This window comes from Cydia strobilella, chromosome 11 (genome assembly GCF_947568885.1).
Source record: "Cydia strobilella chromosome 11, ilCydStro3.1, whole genome shotgun sequence".
NCBI lineage: Eukaryota > Metazoa > Arthropoda > Insecta > Lepidoptera > Tortricidae > Cydia > Cydia strobilella.
The window spans coordinates 13,155,410-13,178,603 of NC_086051.1; the positions used below are offsets into that span (position 1 = coordinate 13,155,410).

Consider the following 23,194-nt stretch of genomic DNA (forward strand, 5'->3'; position numbering starts at 1 on the left):
AGTGTCAAAACCAAGACTCAGGTCACGCGATGTAGATAGGAATCGACCTCAGTTTCGTAAGAGATTTGTCACGACATCATTATTGGGGGGTGATCATCGCTTGGTAGGGGTGTGGTTAGGTTTATCAGTGACGTTATGATTATGATAACGCGTTTAACGCAGAACGGTTATCGGAATACTATTATGGAGTTTAGCGAAAATGTCACAATCTACACGTAGCTAACGGTACAAATACATACTAACAGTGCAAATTAAATATAAGCTTGTAGAAAGGGGTATCGCGTCCATAGGACCGCTTAACTCATATCCTAAGATGCTAATAACGGTAGAAAACTTTATTTTTAGCGCCACAAAATGGTAAAAGGTACCCCACGGATTATCAATTTATCATTATACGCGAAAAAGTTTGTGAACCCCTGATAAACATACCAGAAATGCTGCTATTTTAATATTCGACTCACTATCACCAAAACAAATCACCACTACTCGTTTTATAGAGCCTTTTCCGCACGCTTTCCTCGAGTTTCGAACTCTGGCTGTCTATTACTTCCCATCGGGCGCAAAGTGACAGGCGGCGATGCTGCATTAGGTACGGTGGAAACAGATGGAGAGCCGAAACTCACTGTGCCACTGTTCGTGGGATTGATGGATTGTTTGAGGTAAAGGAAAAATGGTAATCCATGTCTACATGATTCTTGAGCTGGGTTGCGCGAAACTCTGGCTTATCACTAAAGTAATAGACTGCGATGCTATGATAATATATAGTATAGTATAGTATAGTATAGTATAGTATAGTATAGTATAGTATAGTATAGTATAGGTACATGCTGGCAAGCGGATAGGTGAAATTGAGAGCGAAGGATCTGTTTAGTGGTTAATTAAATGTATTCTCAATGGATTAGATCGGGTAATGTATATCTACAAATAATATATCCCCCTTCAGTGGCATCGAAACAAGTAAGAGATATCTCCGCCTAACACTGTGCCCTTGACAATAGCTATTGATTTTGAGCGCCGAATTGAGTTACGTTACGGAAATACCTTGCCTGTATCGATGTATTTTCTCTTAAAAAATAGAAATCGTTATTTTTAGGCGTAATTTAAATCTCATTAGAAAATATGTAATGGATTTCCACATTTCACTTTTTTACACCCTTACAAGATTTTAGACCCATAATAAAAAAAATCTTCCCCAACGCAACTTTGTTGCGTTATTCGGAACTTATGTAATATCATTTGATATTTACCAGTCGCTTTTCGGTGAAGGAAAACATCGTGAGGAAACCGGACTAATCCCAACAAGGCCTAGTTTACCCTCTGGGTTGGAAGGTCAGATGGCAGTCGCTTTCGTAAAAAACTAAGTAACCTACGCCAATTCTAAGTCAAGTATTAGTGCCAAGCGGACCCCAGCTTCCCATGAGCCGTGGCAAAAAAAATCTAGCCGGGATAACGCGAGGAAGATGATGATTAAGCAGAAACGTTTGCAAACGATATCACAAAACTTAGAAATAAATGAAAAGTGGAAAAAAAACTGTCTTAGGAAGCTCCTAAGGCGCATATGAGTTATACCTTCAGTGGAAATATTCGCTGTCATCGAGTGAAGTCTCGGTAGCTCAGTTGGCAGAGCGGCTAGTGATCCAGTCGCCCGAGACAGTGAATTTTTCCACTTTTTATCTATTTTTAAAAAGCTAACTTTCAAGAACATTTTTTTAAATTAAATTTTTTCACATATCTACACTTTTATACCATCGCTCTTATGACTCTGTATAACGGTAGGAAAAATGCCATATGGGTATAAGCTGACAGCACTTCGCGCCACAATAGTTTTCGAGGAGCACTCAGCAACGGGGTAAATCTGCAAGGTCTGCACTCTATTCGAGTGGGCTACTTTTATTTCGATGTTGAAAAATAACGATCACTTTGGTACCAAAGTTTTTAGTTAAATTATCAAGCTATTTGCAGAAGATGGTACGTAAAGAAAGGTTCACGTCAAATAATATTTTAGCCCAGGTGTGCATAAGTTCTCATTAGAACATTTTCTTCCATATGTATAAAAAAAAAGAAAATTCAAAACCATTTAAGGACTTAATTTAGGGAAAAAGATCCAATAAACAATAATCTATCATTAAAATTGGAACTTTCTGTCAAAAGGAGAAACCATTCATTTAAGTCAAAATTTAGATTATGGATCCTTGTCCTTTAACTACGTCATAATCATATTAAATTAAGTATACCTCTCTACCGCGATTTAATTTCATTGTTTAAGGTAAAAACAATGAAATTTAATCGCGGTAGACCCGTTCGTATAATTAAATATGTGTTCAAAACGTTAAGAGTTTAAAGTGTTACCTATTTTGCACGACAACACAATTTACTTAGACCGCATGACGGCACGAGTGTAGTAGAAGAGCACAATATAACTTGGACAGTGATTTAAAAAAAAAATTGAAAGATAGATAAGCTAGTACTTACATTGATCATGTTTTTGGCGCGCTCTATGGCCTTGGTATCCTCCTTCTCGGGACTGAGCCGGCATACTCTTGCGCGCCAGTCGTTGGCACCCGCCGCTTGCAGAGCGGCGAGCCTGCAAGCAAAACACAATGGTTATTCTATTACTTCCATGACCACTAATGTCAAAAAGGAGTATAGCTATAGGGCAGCACATATTGAGACCTTGTGAGGTACATTATAGCCCAAAGAATATGGAAATTCCTATATTCAACGGACTAATAGCAGAGCCCGGAATTCACGTAGAATTTTTGAGCTGTCATAGGGACTTCTCGTTTATACATATGTATATCGATAAATACAGAATACAATATGTAAAATATGATTACGAGTAGAAGTAAACAACATGCAGTCTTATAATTTATAAGAAACAATAAAATATTATTATTTTAATTTGTATTTATAATTCCCTAAAAGTTGGTATCCAAAGGTAATCTCGAAGAGATCGCTCATTCGCGATAAGACTGCATGTTGTTTACTTCTACTCGTAATCATATTTTACATATTGTATTCTGTATTTATCGATATACATATGTATAATCGGAAGTCGATAAACGAGAAGTCCCTATGAGAGCTCAAAAATGCTACGAGAATTCCGGGCTCTGGCATTAGTAATGAACTTTAAAGGGTCGCCACAATAGATCACTTCTAGGTGGATGTGGCACTCAAAACATTCCAAAATTCAATAACAATAATAATTAAATATTACTTCCGTACCTGTGAATTTTAGTATCATAATTAACACGTTACTAACATGTTATTTAATCCTTTATCTTGCTACAGATAACAAAAGGTCATTTACCTGACCTTTACCCGACTGGGTCTTATCACTCTTATCAGCTCATTAGTAATCACTTTTCTTAATTATTTTAAAAGTTAACAAACGTACTGTACCATCGTCGAAACTGGTAATGACAAATCGTAAGCCTTATTGCAAAGACATAAGATTCATCTGTGGTCAGTTATTTAAGAGTCAAGTGTTTTAGTACTTCTAACGTAATCTATTCTAGTTCCATGCTTTGTTATCAATGGAGGTTTAAGTAAAGAGTTTTATTGTAGGATAGAGCTTAGTAATTCGTTAACGCTTATATAGAAGGGTTTTACCCAATAACCATGTGGGTGGAATGAATCATGATTCATAAAATAAATAATTTTCTGTTGTCAATTATCAAGTATTTTCGCTCTTTATTAACACTATAATAATGTTGATGGTTTTTTAAACAGAGTTTTATTAAATGAGTATGATGAAATTTTAGTTATGTAGCCAATTTTAAAAGTTTTCGCTTCTTGAGATGAGAGCTCGGCAAACGGCAGGTACGAATGCGACTGCATTCTACATGCCAACAAAAATATTCATATACTTAGACCACTGAAAACAAGATTTGCGGCTCTTTGACATTCCTAAAACTAATGATGTCTGCGGCTCTTATTCGAAAAAGTTTGTTGACCCCTGCTCTATACAAATAGGGCAAATGACTGTATTTCAAATAAATTATTTTACACCATGCATGAAATAAAGCACCAGAAGATTAATAGAGAAACGTAGACGGCAGTTATTTTTAGACACAATTTCTATTTTAAAACACGTATAAAACTATAAAGAGTAGGTGATTTGATTGTGACGTCACATGCTAGTGTTTCATATAAATTCCATAGTAGCAAAATCGTTTTGACAGTTTGAAAAAAGAAACTGATTGGACTAGTAGTCAAATACCCTATTGTTGAGTCCCATACCCAACAATAGGGTACGTAAGTACTTAAAGAGTACCTACGCCGTACCCAACAATTATATTTCTGTCTGTTACCTCTTCACGCTTGAACTGCTGAACCGAATTATATGAAATTTGGTATGGGGATAGTTTGAGGCCCGGGAAAGGACAAAGGACATAGGATAGTTTTTATAAATCATCATCATCATCATTCAACGCATATAAAGTTGCGGGCGAAAGCTAGTGAAGTAATACAAGTATCTTATCATTATAAGGAGCACTATATGACCAAGGTATAACTAGTGCGAACGACCTGATAGGACGATACGGCGGGGTATACAGGAACAGTAAGGAAACGATCGTAATAATTTATGTACCTACCTATCGGTTGCCGTACGACGTAGCAATATAGGTATGCATTTAACTGTTTTGTTACAGTTATGTATCTTATTAAACTAATAATGTTTATACACCTGGAAAGGTAGGATTTAGTCGTGCGATCTTTTTAAATTAAAGAATTTGTTACACTAATTCTACCTTTTATAGGGCATACTTAGACAATATATAACAAAAACGACCACCCTATAACATCATCTTTTTTGTATTTTTTTTTTCTTACCTACCTATTATGCGGAATTTTTAAAAGAGGCGATGAGGTTTGAATCGTGTATTTTTTTAATCTGGTGAATCTGGTCTGTTAAAGGGTTAAAATAAAATGTATTATATATTTACCTTTCGGCGATGGTGCCTCCTCGATGCGGCATCTCGGCGTGCGTGGCGCTCCGCTGCACGCCGCCGCCGAGCCTGCAAGCAAACAACAATAACAATAAGAACTATTGTTTACACATAACAATGATACATATAACATATAGGAGCATTCCACGGGATTGACTCGTGCCAACGCAACTTCAATGTCTGCGTTATTAATCGTCGATACTATTTTAGAAGTTTTTTTGAAATTGGAAAATTCTATACCTAAATTCTTCATAAATTCGCGATTGTACGAGACACAGGATAGGGTACTCTGCCGCTGAATACTCATATACCAGTATTATCCGTCCATGATTCAATAAAAAGGAATATTGTTATGAAAAGTTATTTATCGGGCACCGGTATTAGATATTGAAGCTGATATATAAGCAAGTTGAATGTAAATGCTACCATTCTCAACTCAGTCTCGTAGCTTTTCAACTATTGTAGAAAAATAACAATGTACTGTTTGAAATTCAGTTTGACAAAACTACTGGAAAATCTTTACAAAGTAGAGCTTATAATAATTAATAAGAATAATTCGTTCCATAGAATGACTGGGAAGTATCCTAGTTTAAATATGTAGATGCGGGTTATAGATACTCCTATAAATAGATAACACTTCAGGAGTGATTCCTTCAATAATCAAACAGATATTTAAACATACACAACTCAACCACACTTAAATGTACTTTATTAGTAGTGCACTTAAGAGTCCCGGCGAGCTCGGCCGAATTTACCTTCCCATACAAACGGAGTTTCGTTCTCATTTTAAAACTACGTGATGGATTGTAATGAAACTTTGCACAAACAATGACATGAGGTATATCTAGACCGGAAATTAGTTTATATAGCTCCAGTTTATAAAACAAATGAAATAGAGCAAAAACAAGTTTCGCACGAAAAACTTTAATTCGCTTTATTTTTCTTACAATGGTATCTGATGCTACATAAACTAATTACAGACATAGATATTCCGTATCCTATTGTAAGTACAAAGTTCCAGAGGAAACTAGCTACTTGTTTTAAAATGAGAGTGTAACTACGTTTGTATGGAGAACCGAGCTTGCCGGGGACCCTTAAGTCCTAATACGCTTTAGTTCTCAAAAAAATACTCAAGTCAATATTAATGTACCGAACAAAACTTACATAAATAATGAGGTTACTGCAAATTTTAGTAGCAGGAAAATTACATACCGTTCTTTGGTACAGTCGCCATCAGATACATCTGAGTGGCCAAGGTGCTCACAAATATCTGAACACGCCTCTATTGTCAAGGTGTTAGAGTGCGTGTTCAGATATTTTTGAGCACCTTGGCCGCTCCGATATATCTGATGGTGACTGTACTAAGATTTAAACACAAATAAAACAGCAACCAAATTACCTCAAGTGCTCAAATTTTTCTTTCAACGACTTAAAATTATAAAGTCTATCTTCCATAGATCTCACTGATATCATGACCTCCATTTTGACCACAAAATAAACAAATCTAAAACACTAAACTTGTAAACACTTCAAACATTTGATTTAAATTGTAAACCAATAAAATAGGAAATTGAAGTCGTCTGTGTCGTCCGGCGACTGTATTGACAATGACAGAATGACAGATAGTGACAGAAGAACATTTAGAATGCGTTCGGTTCTGATAACGATTGTGCTAGTAAAGAGGACGGTCTATTATCCTGTTGGGATAACAATAGGTAAATAATGTGTGTTATTGGACTTATTGTGGTGTGGTGACTAAGGCATAGATACAGGAAAAGGTATGTAGTTAATGTTATTAATTAGAGAATGTAATACATGTAACAAATATACCTAGTCTGTCTAAGCTAACTTTGCACCGACTTAAAAAAAAGGGGTGTCATTAAGTATAAACGTAATATTTACATTGAAATTTCACATTTATGATGACATTTCCACACTTTACCATTGCAAATGCCATGTAGTTAGCTTGGTCCGACTCTATTCCCTTTAACTGAGAAATGTAAAATTGAATGGCCTATTTTATGTATTTAGGATTTTTATTATACGACTATATAAATATAAATTGTTACCTATTTATATTTATATAATGCATTTGTTAAAATTCACTTGGTTCCCTCAAACGGTTAATAAATAGTCGCCATAACCAAAGGATTTTAAAAATTCCACGCTATAAAAATATACCACGTGGTTTATTCGAGTAAGTAATGAATATTAATGAATTTTTTACAATACCTTTGTAACACATTCGTTATAATTTTAATATGGCTAAAATACATAAACTCATAATATGTAAAAAACAGGCGATCTTACAGCTAAAGAGAGATCTTTTTCAGACAACCTTACAAATACCTAATATACCTAAGTCGATATTTTAAAGCGTGTATTTGAATTAAAATTACACTGTGTCGCTATAATAAGAGTATGCAGTATGAAACCAATTAACAATTTAACTTTTCTGACTTAAAATAAAATATTACGAACAAAGAAAAGTTTAGTCAGACTTCAAAACGAAAAGCCCATTACAATTTATACGTGATGAACTAAATTTTGTCTACCAACAATGTAATTAATTAAATTAGTTCTGAAAGCTAAAAAAAATATTTAACTATATCATATACTATTTTTTGGAAAGAAAATTAATTCGTTTTGAAGTGCTACGTGATGCGTACAGTAATTTTTTTAAGGATTTTATCAATATACTTGCTTTCAAATATTCAAATCGGTTATGTATTACTCATTCCTCAAAATAAAAATATTTCGCAATACAAGATAAGTTAATAGTAATTTTCAGGTAAATAAACACGCAATATGCATAGGTAATAGGTACCTACTTTAGTTATTATTAGTAGAAATAACGTTAAGAATTATTTAAAAAAAGCTTGCTTTTTATTTTTTTTTAATTAAACTACAAAATAATATGTACTTAGTATCTGTTTAAAGAAAGCACTATCTTAAAAACGAATAATACGAACCGTCAAACGTAGTCCGACAACAAAGAATCCGCAAGGCTTTCAAGAATTTCAGTGAAGGCTGTAAGCGAGCGCGTCTAGCGGAGGCCGCGACGCGACTGTAGGGCGGGCGGGCGGTTCGGGCTACTAGCACTCTACCAGTCGCAATAGATGCATGCGAGTCGCGTTCTAGTTAGGGGTGAGATCGCAGGTCGCAGGTGTAAGCATGTATACTCTAGTAGATCAGACACGTCGCGACACAATAAGTTTCACACATCACAATGTTTTTGAGGTTGACAAACGGAAAAAAAACCGGCCAAGTGCGAGTCGAACTCGTGCACGAAGCGTTTCGTACCATTACGCAAAAAAACTGCAAAAAAATCACGTTTGTTGTATGGGAGCCCCACTTAAATATTTATTTTATTCTGTTTTTATTATTTGTTGTTATAGCGGCAACAGAAATACATCGTCTGTGAAAATTTCAAGTGTATAGCTATCACGGTTCATGAGATACAGCCTGGTATCCGCACAGACAGACAGACAGACGGACGGACAGCGGAGTCTTAGTAATAGGGTCCCGGTTTTACCCTTTGGGTACGGAACCCTAAAAATAATGTAAAAGTAAAAGAAAAGTTGAAGACGAAAAACTACACGTCCAACTTTCGCTCCTTTCGGAGACTCCAGGAAAAAGGTACAGGTGTAGTGAACAATCCTTTGCCATCGTATTTTCTTGGAAACGTTCGTATAGGTCATGCTACTTTTACTGAGAGTGACTGAAATAGCATAACACGTACGCTCGTGCGTTTCCGTGAAAATACGATGGTAAAGGATTATTCACTACATCTGTACAGTGAAAACCTATATAGTTCGGCCTGAATGCATCGCACAATGTACATGCGAAAAAGCCACCTTGTAGCTAAACGCAGCTTTTACCGGCTTCACTGTTTACACCGAGCAACCTCGCATTTGTTTATCGCTTCTTTTTCCAATTTCAACTTTATTTCCCTCTAAACTTGGTTTGTTTTGCACTGAAGTCAGATAGGAGATTTCAATAGTAAAGTGGATGCAATTAATCGTAATCCAACCCGCGGTATTATGTTTCGGTAGTAAGTTTTATTACACTGCTCGCATTACCGGATATAATTGTCAGGAAGTGCTGTAATTAAAACGGAGCACCACTTCGACAGCACCATAGCTTAAAAGTAAAGTAGGATATTGTAGGAAACAGCAACTAAAAGGAATATTTGCAGTAAGACAAAACTTCAAAAGATCGAACTTCCTTGCAAATCAGTTTGAAACCTCACAAATCCAGGAGTACCGAGCATTAGCAAGCCGAAGGAGTAAGAACTACACTCCTAGAACGAAGGTGAGGGGTTGGGGCTCCCCTGTGATTTCTCGGAACCTAGTGAGCACTTGTTCTTCTATTCGTCGTGCACTATCGCCTCCATTTGTAAAGCAAGAGGCGTAACAATATGTGCTCGTTTTTCTTTGTATAGAACTCTTCCTATTACGAGGAGCCACATTATCCCATTAATAGATCCCTTCCCTCAAAGTTACAAACACATTCCGTGACTCAAACTATTAACTACCAATTTATTGATTAAACTATCAAACAATCAATCAGTTACCATCTTTGATCCTCTTCACTCCAAACTAGATATTTAAACCATCAAACTCGTAATAAGGGTTGCCAAGCAAACCATCAAACTTGCAATAAGGGTGAACGCTTAACTAACGATTTCCAAACACAGCTAACAAGGCAAGTTGAGTACATTCAGACTGTGTTTGGGGTAAACAAAGGGTCTGAAAACTAAACAGATCGAATGACTGTACACGGTGACGCGGATTTTTGTGAGTAAAAATGTGGAGAGCAGCATAATGTTCAGTGGCAAGACTGTCAAGGTGTACTTACGTAGAAATTCATTTTTTTGACACTCGAGCGCCTTGTCCACAAAAAGTCTAGCGAATTCTGACGGCGTATTGCGAAAATCGAAGCACAAGTATTAGAAAAATAACAAAGGCGAAAGATACAGTCAAACATATACTGACGCTAAAATGGAAGTGGACAGGCCATATTCAAAGAGCAACAGACGGCAGATGGTCACAAACTGTAACACATTGGCGCCCAATATACAAGAAGAGAAGACGTGGCAGACCTATGAAGAGATGGAGTGACGACATCACAGGAGTAGCCGGGGCACTTTGGCCAAGAGTGGCCCAAGACAGAGAAAACTGGCAAAATTTGGAGAAGGCTTTCACCGCACAAAACGGCGGCGTCCTAAAATATTAAGATTACATTTATTTATTTATTTCAGGATAAAAATTACACTATAAATTTGCATCAATGTCAAAATTATGCTTATCTTTTTATCTTGATCATTAAATATAAAATAATTCTAAAAAAACTTAATGTAAGACATATTCTCACACTAGAAATAGGTACTATTAACAAATGAAAACTAAGAATCAATATGTATGTAAAATTTGTAAGGGATAAATAAAGCTTAAAATCAAATAAATAAAATAAATTGCGAACATCGAAAATCGAAATTACGTTATATGCCTCTCTATTGCTCTTGCATATTCATACTATAAAGAGGCCTGAAAATAGCTATGTATATGTCATGAAATTAAACAGAATTCTCCAACGAGAATTAAGCTGCTAATGACCAAAAACATTCAAGCGTAATTACTCGCTCGTTTAATTTAAGTTTGGTTGAATGAGTTCTGCATTTGGAAGGATTTGAGATAATAAAGATGTAGGTGAATATAATAAATAATAATAATGTTGAATTAAACAATATTAATGTATCTAAATGGAATATTTGTTGAAATCGTTTCAGATATAAGACGCGTATGCGTATAAGTATTATACGATTTTAACCAAAACCACCTCGTGTGTACAGTCAACAGCAAAAATACCAGGGAAATGTCCGAAATTTTACCCCGTGATGTAATTCCAAAAAGGTATCTCATCTCTATCACAGTTTACACATGAACGGCTAGTAGGTACAGTTCGCCGGCATTGTCGGCAAACAAAGGGCGTCGGGTTCGAACGCCCGCCAAGCGTCGGGACTGACTGTACAATACATGCGCGGTGTTGGCGCGATATTAAAAATAACAATAGGATATTAAAAAAGTGTAGGTTTGTTGTGATATGCAAAATATTTAATATTGTGTTGTACGCTGTACGTTGTGTATATTTGTGTCTCGGATTTCGGAATCATATACGCATATATTTTATTATTATTACTATCATAAAATATCTGTCTATCTAAAGGAAAGCATTTGCCTAGGAATGGGACCCAAATTACAGATACCATAGATCAGTCTCTAAGGGCCACCCCACACTAGCGTCTCCCGAGCGACGGCGTCTAGTCAACACAAAAGCTTGAAGTACTTAAATTTCCCCTTTGCAGAAAAAATCAAACATATAGGTACTCGAATCAATTAAATAATGTTTAGCTACACACTGCTTTGCAAAAACAAGGCTAAAAAACCGGCCAAGTGCGAGTTGGACTCGCGCACGAAGGGTTCCGTACCATTACGAAAAAAAAAAACAGCAAAAAAATCACGTTTGAATCCCATTGAGCCCCATTTAAATATTTATATTATTCTGTTTTTAGTATTTGTTGTTATAGCTGCAACAGAAATACATCATCTGTGAAAATTTCAACTGTCTAGCTTTCACGGTTCATGAGATACAGCCTGGTGACATACAGACAGACAGACAGACGGACAGCGGAGTCTTAGTAATAGGGTCCCGTTTTTATCCTTTGGGTATGGAACCCTAAAAATGAAACAGCAGTAAGTAAATAAAACCGACCGATGACGTACAAAATGCAGCGAATGCAAAAAATGAAGTAATAAAATATTCCTGACGACCTGACGAGCTTTTAAATAAGCATATTGTGTACAAATTATCGATAAACGATCGCAGGTACCTATATTAATTCAATGTTTTATTAATCTTTGAAGTATTTCCCATAAATAATAGTAAGAGAACCGAGACCTAAAATGCGTTTTCCATGTTTCATTCCATTATCGACTATTAGAATTCCTGTTAAACATTATCGACATAATTTTTAGAGTGAATTTGAAATGGAAATGCGAAATCTGCATTTTTATGCAAATTTTGGTAAGAGGTACTAGAAGCACTTACTAGAGCGGTGCAGAGTTTTAGTGATCCTACCAGACTATACCGCAGTCGAGTATTGCAACCTGAGCATATATTCTCAACGCTTACCGAGTGCAGGCTAATCGAGTTCACGCAAACCACTTTAACGTTTACCTAAAGATCCATATGTATCCAGAAAGCGCACTTATACTGGCTCATCTCATTCTTCGCTTCTGTAAGCGACTTTAATCACTCTTGTACGCACACTAGCGAAACCTCGTATTTCCCTTTCGCGGAAATAGCTGAATTTCCACGGACGCACACATCCAAAGCACAGGACGTCGCCCGTCTGGCGCGATACCTAGAGGCTAAGCTAATGTGCTTAATGAATAGTGTCCAGTTGGGTAACTTTAATCAGCGAACGTTAACAATAATGAGGGTCGGTGAACGCTTCCGTCTGCACATGTCTAATCAAACGAAAACCAAGTGGCGAGGAATTATGGTAGTCAATAATTTATAGGACTTGGATAGTGTCAAGAATTTTTGCCAATAGCAAATTTAAGGAAATATTATAAGCGAAAACTGGCATTGGTAATTAGTAATTACATATTTGGCGTATTCCGGTTGAATTCCCAAGAATACTCCATTCTTAGAAATGAGTCTGTTTCCAGACATTTTATTTGTTTACTTCGCAGCTTCGCACGCATTTCTACATCATGACCAAACCCATGCAAAGCTTATTATTTATCCGGTTAACAATGTGTTATCGTAAATTATCACTTTCCAACAATATTTTCCCATTTGCCAAAGCCAAAGTTTTCGCCGAATTATCGCGTAGTAAGTAAATACTACGCTTGGTGCTTCTAACATTATCCTTTAGAAAATAATTCCAAACGGCCAATATACTGTTAGTAGTTCAATTTGAATAGGGTACGTCTTCTCTAAATATGCATATGAAGTGAATTCATATTACACAAACAATAGATCCCACGTAAGTCCCGAAATCGAATTAGGGTAATTAATATGCAGCGGGACTCGTCTACGTCGTGAGCCAGGTGTTGAAAATTGAGTTAGTTAAAATGATGTTAAACTAACTCTCGGAAATAAGAAAATGTTGGTTAAAGCTTCATGCTGAAAGTTTCGGTTGTTTGTGGAGTCTGGTGAAATAATGGATAGAGAAACTTGTGTACTTTACTCACTTCCTGCCATAAACTATTCTTGAAGTTAACTCTATTAATAAGTGAAATATTTCGAATATCAGTATCGGTTTATTCGAGATGTCGTAATAGCAAAGAAGAAGAAAAACAGAAATAATACAATGTGAAATTATAAACTTCCTGAAGTAGGTCGAAAGATTTTACAAGTAAAAACTTTTAAAAATCTGTAGATTTTTTATATTATATGCTCCATCTCCTTCCGTTTCCAATGAATCATCGTCTGATGTCAGAATAGCCGTACGAGTAAATCTAGCGCGGGACGTCCCAAAGTTCTTATATCGCTCGGCCGCCAGAAAAGCCTGGAGTTTACCCATATTTCAGGCTCCAAAGGAAACTTAGCTGTTGTAGAGGTGTATACTACTCGTAAATACTGTATTTTAAATTAATCTAAACTGCTTTTGTGAGCTATCCGCCAGTTTTCAATGAATGCTCATCGAGTCCTTTATCGTCCATGTCCCTGTGCAGTCGTAAATCTAACGACGTTCCGACCAGTTTCGATATCGGCCGTCCGCCGGAAAAGCTTGGATTTTGGCCGTATTTCAAGCTCCAACCTTAGCCATACATAGTTGTTGTAAAGCTATGTACTCAAAATACTGTATTTACAACTAATTTAAACATTGCTTGTAAGCTCCTCTCCTCCAGTTTTCAATTAATCCTTCATCGGACGCGTCGTATATTAAACGCGGAATGTTCCGCCCAGTTTTGATATCGGCCTACGGCGGAAAATCCTCGAGTGTGCCCATATTTCAGGCTACAACTTGGACGCTACGGTAATAGAGCTACGTAAATACTGTATTTGGAAATATGGATTACGAAGTTCCTGTATTCGTGGCGCCTATTTTGTGCTACGTAAGTCACATAGTAACAACTACATAAGTGAGTGTCAGAAGCGATATATATATTACCGCTTTTAAATGATCACACATTTCTGTGTATTTTGTAATTATTTGCAAATAATCACATAAATCATTAATTTTATTGCTCATGGTAATAACGCACTTTGTTTAAATACAAGAAAATGGATGTTTTTTTGTTCACAACTTTGTTTTCCTTCGCTCCTACTACTATTGTCCTATGGCTATTTTGTTTTATCAAACCAGATCTCCGGCAGATAACATTATATCAGAGCGTAATTCCCGCCATACATGGACAGATTTGTCGGCCATACTTATCAGACAAATAGAAGCATATCTGCCAAAAAGATCTGACGAACACATCTGTACGTATATCCCAAGTAAAGCGTATTCCCGAATTTCCCACTCCCAACAGTAACTCAACGTGAAGTTACGAGTATTCGCCTGCATGCAACCCGTAGATTTACTGGCCCCTGCGCCACTGAAAGATAAAGGTTTTGATGAATATGAAAGTGGATGAATGCAGGGAAGTTTGCGTTTAAGCTTTTCTGACGTTGACAGAATATGACAAAGAGTTATTGCCGTTATTGGAGTATAAATCAATGTCACACACTTTTGAAGGCGATTAATGACTGCGAATAGTTCCAGATTCCAAAATACATAATACAGCTTTGTTACCAATAAGAATAAGGATTGCGATATATTTTTCTACTTTGTCTGTCACTATCCATTGGTTGCTGACAGTAGCTTGAAACGAGTATGCATCAGTTAAAAAAAAACAATAACGATCAGATCAATTGAAATTGAAACTGCTAGGCACATGTCATGTCATAATCATGTCAAAAACAAATCATCAATTTTAAAGCTTTTACTTAATATGCTGACTTTCGTCGGGAAAAAATGCACTTTAAAACAACTATACTAAGATTGAATTTGCACAATCATAGTGTCCAATAAACGAAGACCATCAAGCGCATTGGTGTAATTGGATCGAATCGGTTACGCGTCTCATCGGATGCGTTCGAAACGTAAATTATAGGACCCCTCATCGATTTATAATGATTGTCCTTGTTAAATAGATATAGTACCGAGTAATGCGAAATCATAAGTACATATTGCATAGAATAGTAGATATGTAATTCCCATACAGTGAGCATCAAATATGACGGCCAAAGTGGCCAAATATATCGGAGCACATCCTTATTTCTATGTTAACAAAGGTCTGTTATACGATAAATTTGGTCACTTTGGCAGTCACTATCTATATCTACTTATTTGATGCTGACTCTACACGGAGCAATGCTATCGTTGTGTTCAAGTACAAACGACTTATTAGATTATTTTATAGCAATGCATAGTGCGGCGTCACGGCATATCTCGAAGGAGATGGCGGCACAGTCTTGACGTCTTTCGGAAAGATTGGCCTAATATTGCCATAGAACGAGACGCATGCAAGAAAGAGAGGGAGGCCTTTGCCCAGCAGTGGGACACAACAGGCTAACAAACAAATAATGTATGTATGAAGATTGTAAAAGTCCTTCTCGGTAAGAAGTTATTCAACAAGTGCATTAGACAAGCCGTCAAATGCAGAGCTAACTCAGCCATACAGAGCTCTCATTGTCTGAAATTTTAGCGAACAATATCTCTAAGCAAAGTAAGTACTCTATTATGTTATTAGTAAGTAGTCAAAACTATAAAAAATAAATAAATAAGCAAAATCTCAACTGGAACTGGCTCAAAATAGTTTCTAATAATAATGGCCCCGGGTAGGTGTTTAAACTACGTCCAAAAGAGAGGTATGGGCACTGTGAATGACATCTCGCTTTGTGTGGTAGGGCACAGGACAGCGGATGTCATTCCAGATCTAGAGCAGAGCCCAACTGGGGACGTACGTCCTCTGGAGTTGCAGGCGTACATAGGCTACGGAGACTGCTTAACATCAGGCGGGCCGTATGCTTGTTTCCCACCGGCGTAGTATTTTTTTTTTGCATAAAAACACATTTATTTCGGTATCGCCCGATTTATTAATATTCTAATATGAATAAGACAAATTGCCTAATAAAGGCTACAAATCTAATTCATTCCAATTCTAGTTTTACCATTTTACCAGAAGATAAGAATAGAATTTTATGCCTAACTTATGAACTTAATATCGCTTTGCCTCTACATTTAAGTAACTCAAACAAATGCAAGCCGATTATGACAATTGCATGCTACCAATAAATGCATTACAACATAGCGATGGAGACGTTGTGGACTGTCACGGTGGCAGCCATTAATAACAATTGACTTACTTGACATCGCCTATCAGTTGTAACGTAGGAGTATTGGTGTAACCAATGCGTTAATACTGTGAAGCTGTGTGAGATGCCTGTACAACATAACATCTTCTTTAGAGACTTACCTACCCCCATATTCATGAAACTTAGCAAATCTCCGTGAAATAGAATACAATATATAATTTTATGCGCATGTTTTTATAAGTATTTATGTTAAGGTTAGTTTTGGTTAGTTTGTATGTTTCTACTCATATCTGTATTCCTGGCATGTAAGTGTAAACTTAGATTGTTTCCAATAAATGAAATTAAATATAAATGTTTTCATTCGTAATAGAAACAGAAACGAAACAAATTACATATAAGAAAAACGTACAAGGAAGAAAGTGCCACGAAATTCTGTCTATTTCTAGTAACTTAAATATCAAAATGACAGACAGGCATTAGGAACTAACGATTATCAACGGCATTATAGATTTAACAGAAGTCCATGAATAATGCCATAAATGTATACCTTTAAACAGGACCTAAATATAGCTTTTACTAGTACTGTCAAAAATTTGTTCCACTATTGTTTAAAAATATGAACCAATATGATGTTTAGAATGTGATCAAAAGGCACTAGCTGTGGTAAAAGTGTAAGTATCATTAGAAAACTGAACGCATTCTGATTAGATCACAAAACACATTTACGCAAACACAATTAAACTGTCACATTAAAAAAACTGTTACTATTAAAAGATTGGCACGATATATGACTATCACAACACGATATATGACTAAGCCTTCAAAACAAAATTAACGCCAGATATTGATATTGATAATGATTATTGATATTTGATAAGCGTGAGTACAATTTTTTTAGCTAACTATGTCTTCTGACATTGTCTTTGCATTTTACGAGTATCTAGAACGGGAAATATATTGTATGTGAGTGAATACAATCGATATAAAATATATCGTTACATTTTTATACACCGTAGTAAGATGAAAAAAGTATGTAGATATTTGTATGTTGTGGTAAAAACGTAAACTTTCATAGGACAATATTTTCATATAGTTTGGACAACTGTCAACTGTAGTGTAGTGTATTATATGACTTAAAGAGTACCTAGGCGAGAAAAAAAAATAGTCTAGGTACTCGACCAAGTAGTACCTAAATGCAAAAATATTAGTGATAATATTATATAATTATTAAAACATTGGAAAGTTTCCACAAACAAACCTACTTTTCATTAGTCATATTTAGGATGCGCATTAATGCACTTAATCTTTGTATGGTTTATTATTGTAACCTTAATTCAGAACGATAAGCTATCAATTTCCATTAAGAATCGAACCATCAAACGATTAATTTAATTGATATGATAGCCGGTAGTAAAACGGAATAAAACACTTGTAAGTAATAACTAATTACTAATTTACAAATACATTTAGTTATAGTGATTAAGTTTAGTTTTTAATTAGTATTATGTTTAGAACTTTAGATTATGTTAATTGTTATTTCCGTTTTCAATAAAGTAGCTCAAAAAATGGATTTTAATACTATATAGTGTTGAAAATTGGCTGTTGATAATATTAGTACAACGATTCCAATTAAAAGTTAATGATTAATAATATCAAATGATTTTTAATAATGAACGCCGTGTATTTTTGCTAGCGATCATATGAAAAAGAGGAAGTTAATTAAAGCGAGCCACATGAAAGCGAATTGCGAAAATAAATTGTGGTTTACCTAATTACGCTAACGAAAAAGGAAATTGGAGCAAGCTAAGCAATCCATCGAATTTAATATTTAAAAAGTTAGCCTAAGAAACATTGGCACTCCTTTTTTTAAGGGGTATTTCACAGGCACATACTAGTACTTTACATTAATCTGATTTAACGATGTTATGCATTTTTAAAGTCATGGAAGTTCTTTGAACGCCATGCGGCGGCAAACAGGACATTACCGGCATGAAAAACATAATGTCGGAGCCTACCTCCGAGTCTCTATATTCCAGTTACTTACTAAGCACACGCGAGCAGTTGTCTCAAGATGATTATCATGAATCTCGTCACACATAAAAACTAATATATTATAATCATTCGCAGGATAGTATTTCTAATGGTATTTAACATACATGATTTACATTAGCCATCCATAGATCTACTTCCGAAACTTGTAGAATGCATGAATTAAATGCCACGTTGTAGGTAATATTTAATTGTGTCTAACTGATGTGTAATATATTAAATTACATTTATAATCGGGTCTATCGCGAATTTATTTTGTTACCTTTATTTACCGACGTTTCGATAACGGTAAATAAAGGTAACAAAACAAATTCGCGATAGACCCGATTATAAATGTGATTTAATATATGTTCAAAGCGCGAAGGTTTTAAATGTTATGATGTATAATACCTAGAGAATGATTCTTTTTTTTTAGACTTTTCAATTCCTAAAGCTCACGTACACAATTTGTGCCATTATCTGAGGGCCTACCGCGAAAATTTTCGTTTTGCACGGTAGGACCTCGGGCCATATATCTCCTGAAAAATCAGTCTGACGCAAGCACTCGCGCTCGGCAAGCGATGATAAAATACCTCCTAGTAATAACGACGTCAAAGGCATACATCACGTATTAAACACCCCTGTAATTTAGGTGCGTTTTATCGTTCGGAAACCGGCGATACGTTCCCCCACGGTCTAAATAAAGGACGGCATAAATAGCCGCCATTATCAACGGTTGGGATAATAACAGGCGCTATGACCATATTTATAGGTTACGGGGTAAATATATGTTTAAGGAAAATGTTAGTTCTAGGGATTTGTCAAAGGACAGTGACACCACTTAGCAAGTAATTACTGTGTTATTTACACAACAACATGTTTGTAACTGTAATGTTACAAAATTCATACAAACAGAAATTGAGCTAAGTGCCAAGACTTAATGTTTGGCGTCGTGTTAAAATGGCTAGTGTTTTACTTTTCTCCTTCGCTTTAATTTTATCTCTCTTCATTCAAGGCTAAGCCTTCTTTACTATTGTATTTTCGAATGGCAAAAAACACAATTAACAACAACTCTGTTTCGTAGTACTTATTCCATAGACTTCAGCCTATTCATAACCTGTCATTTAACGTGAATGTTTCCTGCACCGTCTGTCTAAGCTAAGCATTGAATGTTATCGTACATGGTTCGGATCCTTTCCAACTTATGACGAGGGTAACACGTTTGAACAAATAAGTTATACCTACAACATATAAAACATATCGACAGAACATACTGACTGATTTCCGTTGGAGAAGTGCTAAACTGTAACTACGGACGTGTGTAACATCGAGTATAGAAACCATAGCTTATTTCTAATTTCGGTTACAGTGTAGCTTTTACACAAATACTGAGTAGATCAACATCATACATAAACAAGAGCTTAAAGCCCCATTTAGACGGATCAAGAACATTCATGCGTTTTGCGTTACATTCCAGTATTGTACTCTGTATCAAATAAATGCAAGTTTTTGCGCCGTGTAAAAACAAAACTTGCCGTGACAAGACTGCCTAATATGCCAATGTCAAAACGCTAGTGCGCTCACAAACATGAAAACATGTTAATAGTTATTTGTGCAACAAGAGAGGAAAGTTGGTTTTTCTTGCGAGTGTTTATTTTGAGTCCCGAGAAAGCGAAAGATTCTATAATTGAATCACGAGCGAAGCTTCTAAGGTAGAATCTTGAGCGTAGCGAGGGACTCAAAAACACGAGATGTAAAATAACTTTGCTCTCGTGTTGCACACATAATTTTTCACCTCAGTAGTGAGAACATATTAAAGGTTAAAATGTATTTCGAATTACACAGAATAAACAGAAAAAAAAAGTATTATAATATGTACGATACGATACGAGACCGTACCATAAAAAATGTAATAAAAGTATGAAGTTCATGGCCTTCACTAAATTAAAAAGCTACATTGTTTCACTCCCTGGAGTGAGGAAAGTCGCACTTTCCTCACTCCAGGGAGTGACGAAAGTAGGCTTGTTCGAGCTGCTGAGGTGAAAATGAAATTGTTACTGGTATGTATCACATTCTGCACATATGTTGTTCTCACAATGGAATCATTATTGAATATATCACGCGCGCACTCTCATCAATCACTTTTTAACTAAACTCGTTTCCCTACAACATCCTCAACTCCTAATTGGCGTATTTCAGAATGCTCTCTCAAACTCGCATCCCCGTTCTAGATAATGTAAAAGCTTTTCCCACAAGTCTCACATACTCCGGTAACTGTTTGCCGACAATGACAACTGGGACGCGACTACGCTTCCTTACTAACATCCATGCCATACAGTTGGAACTAATGCACTTTGCTCGTGTAAATGGATTCAAGTCATGTGTGTAACGTATTGAAATAGGACATTTAGTATGAGGGATGAATAGGAGTAAGTTAGCTGCCAAAGTGGTAAGTTTAGTGTGACGAGTACCTAAGTGAATGATTGGATTTAGTGAAGAGCAAGCAAAGTGCTTAATTTGGGCTTTATGTATTTAGAAACGTGTTTTAGAAAATGTTTGTAATCCAGCTTACCATCGTAACTTATATAGTACATCAAAAGTATGGAAACAACGTTGTTGCCATACTTTTTGCCTGAGATGTAGGCTCACCACAAAGCTAAGCAAATACAATGAAAACATGCATCATGATTATTTTTTCCCATACAAAGAAGTTAACAAAAATACAATGACGTCACTGGTAGTTTGCCAACCCTGCATTGTTCGAAATAATATATTTGTTTTTTTTTTTATCTACATACACTCATAATCACACGAGTTTCAATCAACATCCACATAATTAGCTCAGCCAAAGCAAAAAGACAACTCATCAAGCCACGCATTCGTTTGTTTGTGTTTACACGTCTCATCCATCTTCCATCCCCATATGGTAATGCCGGGTGTTAATTACCTCTCCCCATGCAAGCCAATAACTTAGAAAGCACATTTATCCTCTAGGGTTCTTATTTTCTGCTACTTGGTTGTGTGGAGGTTACGAAGGTTTCTAATCAGGGGATTCGTTAGGGTGTGCCTTTCTGTAGGGGTGCAGGTTGATATACCTAGTGTAGTAAATTATGGAAACGACGCGAAATGATAGTGCGATACTAGTAAATTCATTCCTTGTTAATATACAAAATTATGCATATCTAACAATTTTAGAATAACTTGCGCTGCGCTTGTAGAATTAGTTAAAAGATGAGATTTCATCTTTTTCACACGCCGTATTATGATACAATATTTTATGTTCCTTAAGGCATGTCGGTTTTTCCGTTAAAATGATGACAATATTTTATTTAGGTACAAAGCACCAATTTAATTTAGAAAGAAAGCATGATTTTATTTTCACGTAAACGTTCAACTGTTTGAAGAGATTTAGAAATAGAACAGGAAAACTTAAGCCGCATAAACCGGGAGGAAACGTGTAATAACGAGGAAAACACGGAGGGTACGGAACATTTTATATAGCAAAATATAATAATACGGCAACAGCGAATTCAGCAACCAGTCTAGACGGGGGAAAATAGCAAGAAAAATCCCTACGCTTTCTTTATCATCCGAGAAAACAATCGTTTGAAGTGAGCAATTGGAGGGGGTTGAGAAACTAACATGAGGAAAATTGAAACTACTCGGAAATAGAGTGAAGTAGCTGAATATGCGAAATATGTCTAACGTGTACATTCCTCGAATGTTCAGCAAGACTGGCTAGCGACAAGATTTCCGGAATATTCCTCGGATTTCAGTTTATTTTACATAAAGCGACGTCTGGCGTTCCCGGCAGTGACGATCGTTATTACTGAGGTATTGAAAGACGTGGTCTGTATGTATGTTGAGGCAACTAATGATACATTCCGACGTTCCTAATGACTGTCTGCCTCTGCACCCTCTGTAGGGATTTATCGAGACGAGCGGAAACGTGTTTCAATTATGGTTTAACGCCTGTTGCAAAGGTGCACAATATTTTGTGACAGATGACTTATTGCTCTTATATTTCGTCAGGCGTAACTGTTAATGAATGATGCTTTGCCGCGCGGATTATCCACAGTGTGTGCACTCATTAGAAAACTTATTTAATTTAATTCAAAAGCAATACCTAATTGTGGTCTTGTGTAAAATGCACATATGTTAGTATGCTAGGCGCGTTAGTGCTCAACTCATGTCTGCTGCTAATTTACGCCTTTAAAATAGTCACAACGGCTAAAGGAGCACAAAATTACTTGAAAGATAACGCCAAGCTTTAAAGCACGTCTTTACAAAGTGCAAAGAACCTTCAGAGCGTATGTAAGCAAGTCCCAAAGAAACGTAGCGGTAACTATAGGTATATTCTTCAACGCCTACCGCTCGGGATGCGTGCCTGAGCACAGGTTGCCCCGAGGGCCCTTGATTAAGACGGCCGCCATCTTGAAAATGAGGAAAAGCAGAGATTAAAAACCCCGGACGTCTACTCAGACTCGCAATGAAAGATAAGTCTACTCCTTAAATCTTTCGCATTTAAAGAAACCTTATTGCTGTAAAGGATAAGGGTGTTTTTGCTGTATTTTAGAGAGATAGTTGAAAAGGTAAGGACAAGTCTTCCGGACCGAGAGTTGGCAGTTTATTAAAAGTGACAGGTTATTAGTGGGTTTTACTTTAGGAAGCCAGGGAAGGATTGAAAAAGATTTATGATTAAAAACGTCTTGCTGTTTACGATTTTAATTACGAGGTGTGAAGGAGACGGTTAATTATAGAGAGCAGTAAAAATAAAATTGAATTACGATTATGCGTACGAATGTCATAAAAAAGATAATGATCGCTAGCGCTCT

General features: G+C 36.1%; 1 protein-coding gene across 5 annotated transcripts in view; it reads right to left on the reverse strand.

The window, feature by feature from the left end:
- Positions 1-23,194, reverse strand: part of LOC134745597 (supervillin-like) — a 247,688-nt gene that overhangs the window by 35,570 nt on the left and 188,924 nt on the right. For all 5 annotated transcript variants that reach the window (XM_063679671.1, XM_063679673.1, XM_063679672.1 and 2 more), the window contains 2 exons: positions 4,950-5,021; positions 2,473-2,584 (listed from right to left, as the gene is read on the reverse strand). In XM_063679671.1, coding sequence (XP_063535741.1) covers positions 2,473-2,584; positions 4,950-5,021 — 184 coding nt within the window. The remainder of the gene's footprint in view (positions 1-2,472; positions 2,585-4,949; positions 5,022-23,194) is intronic.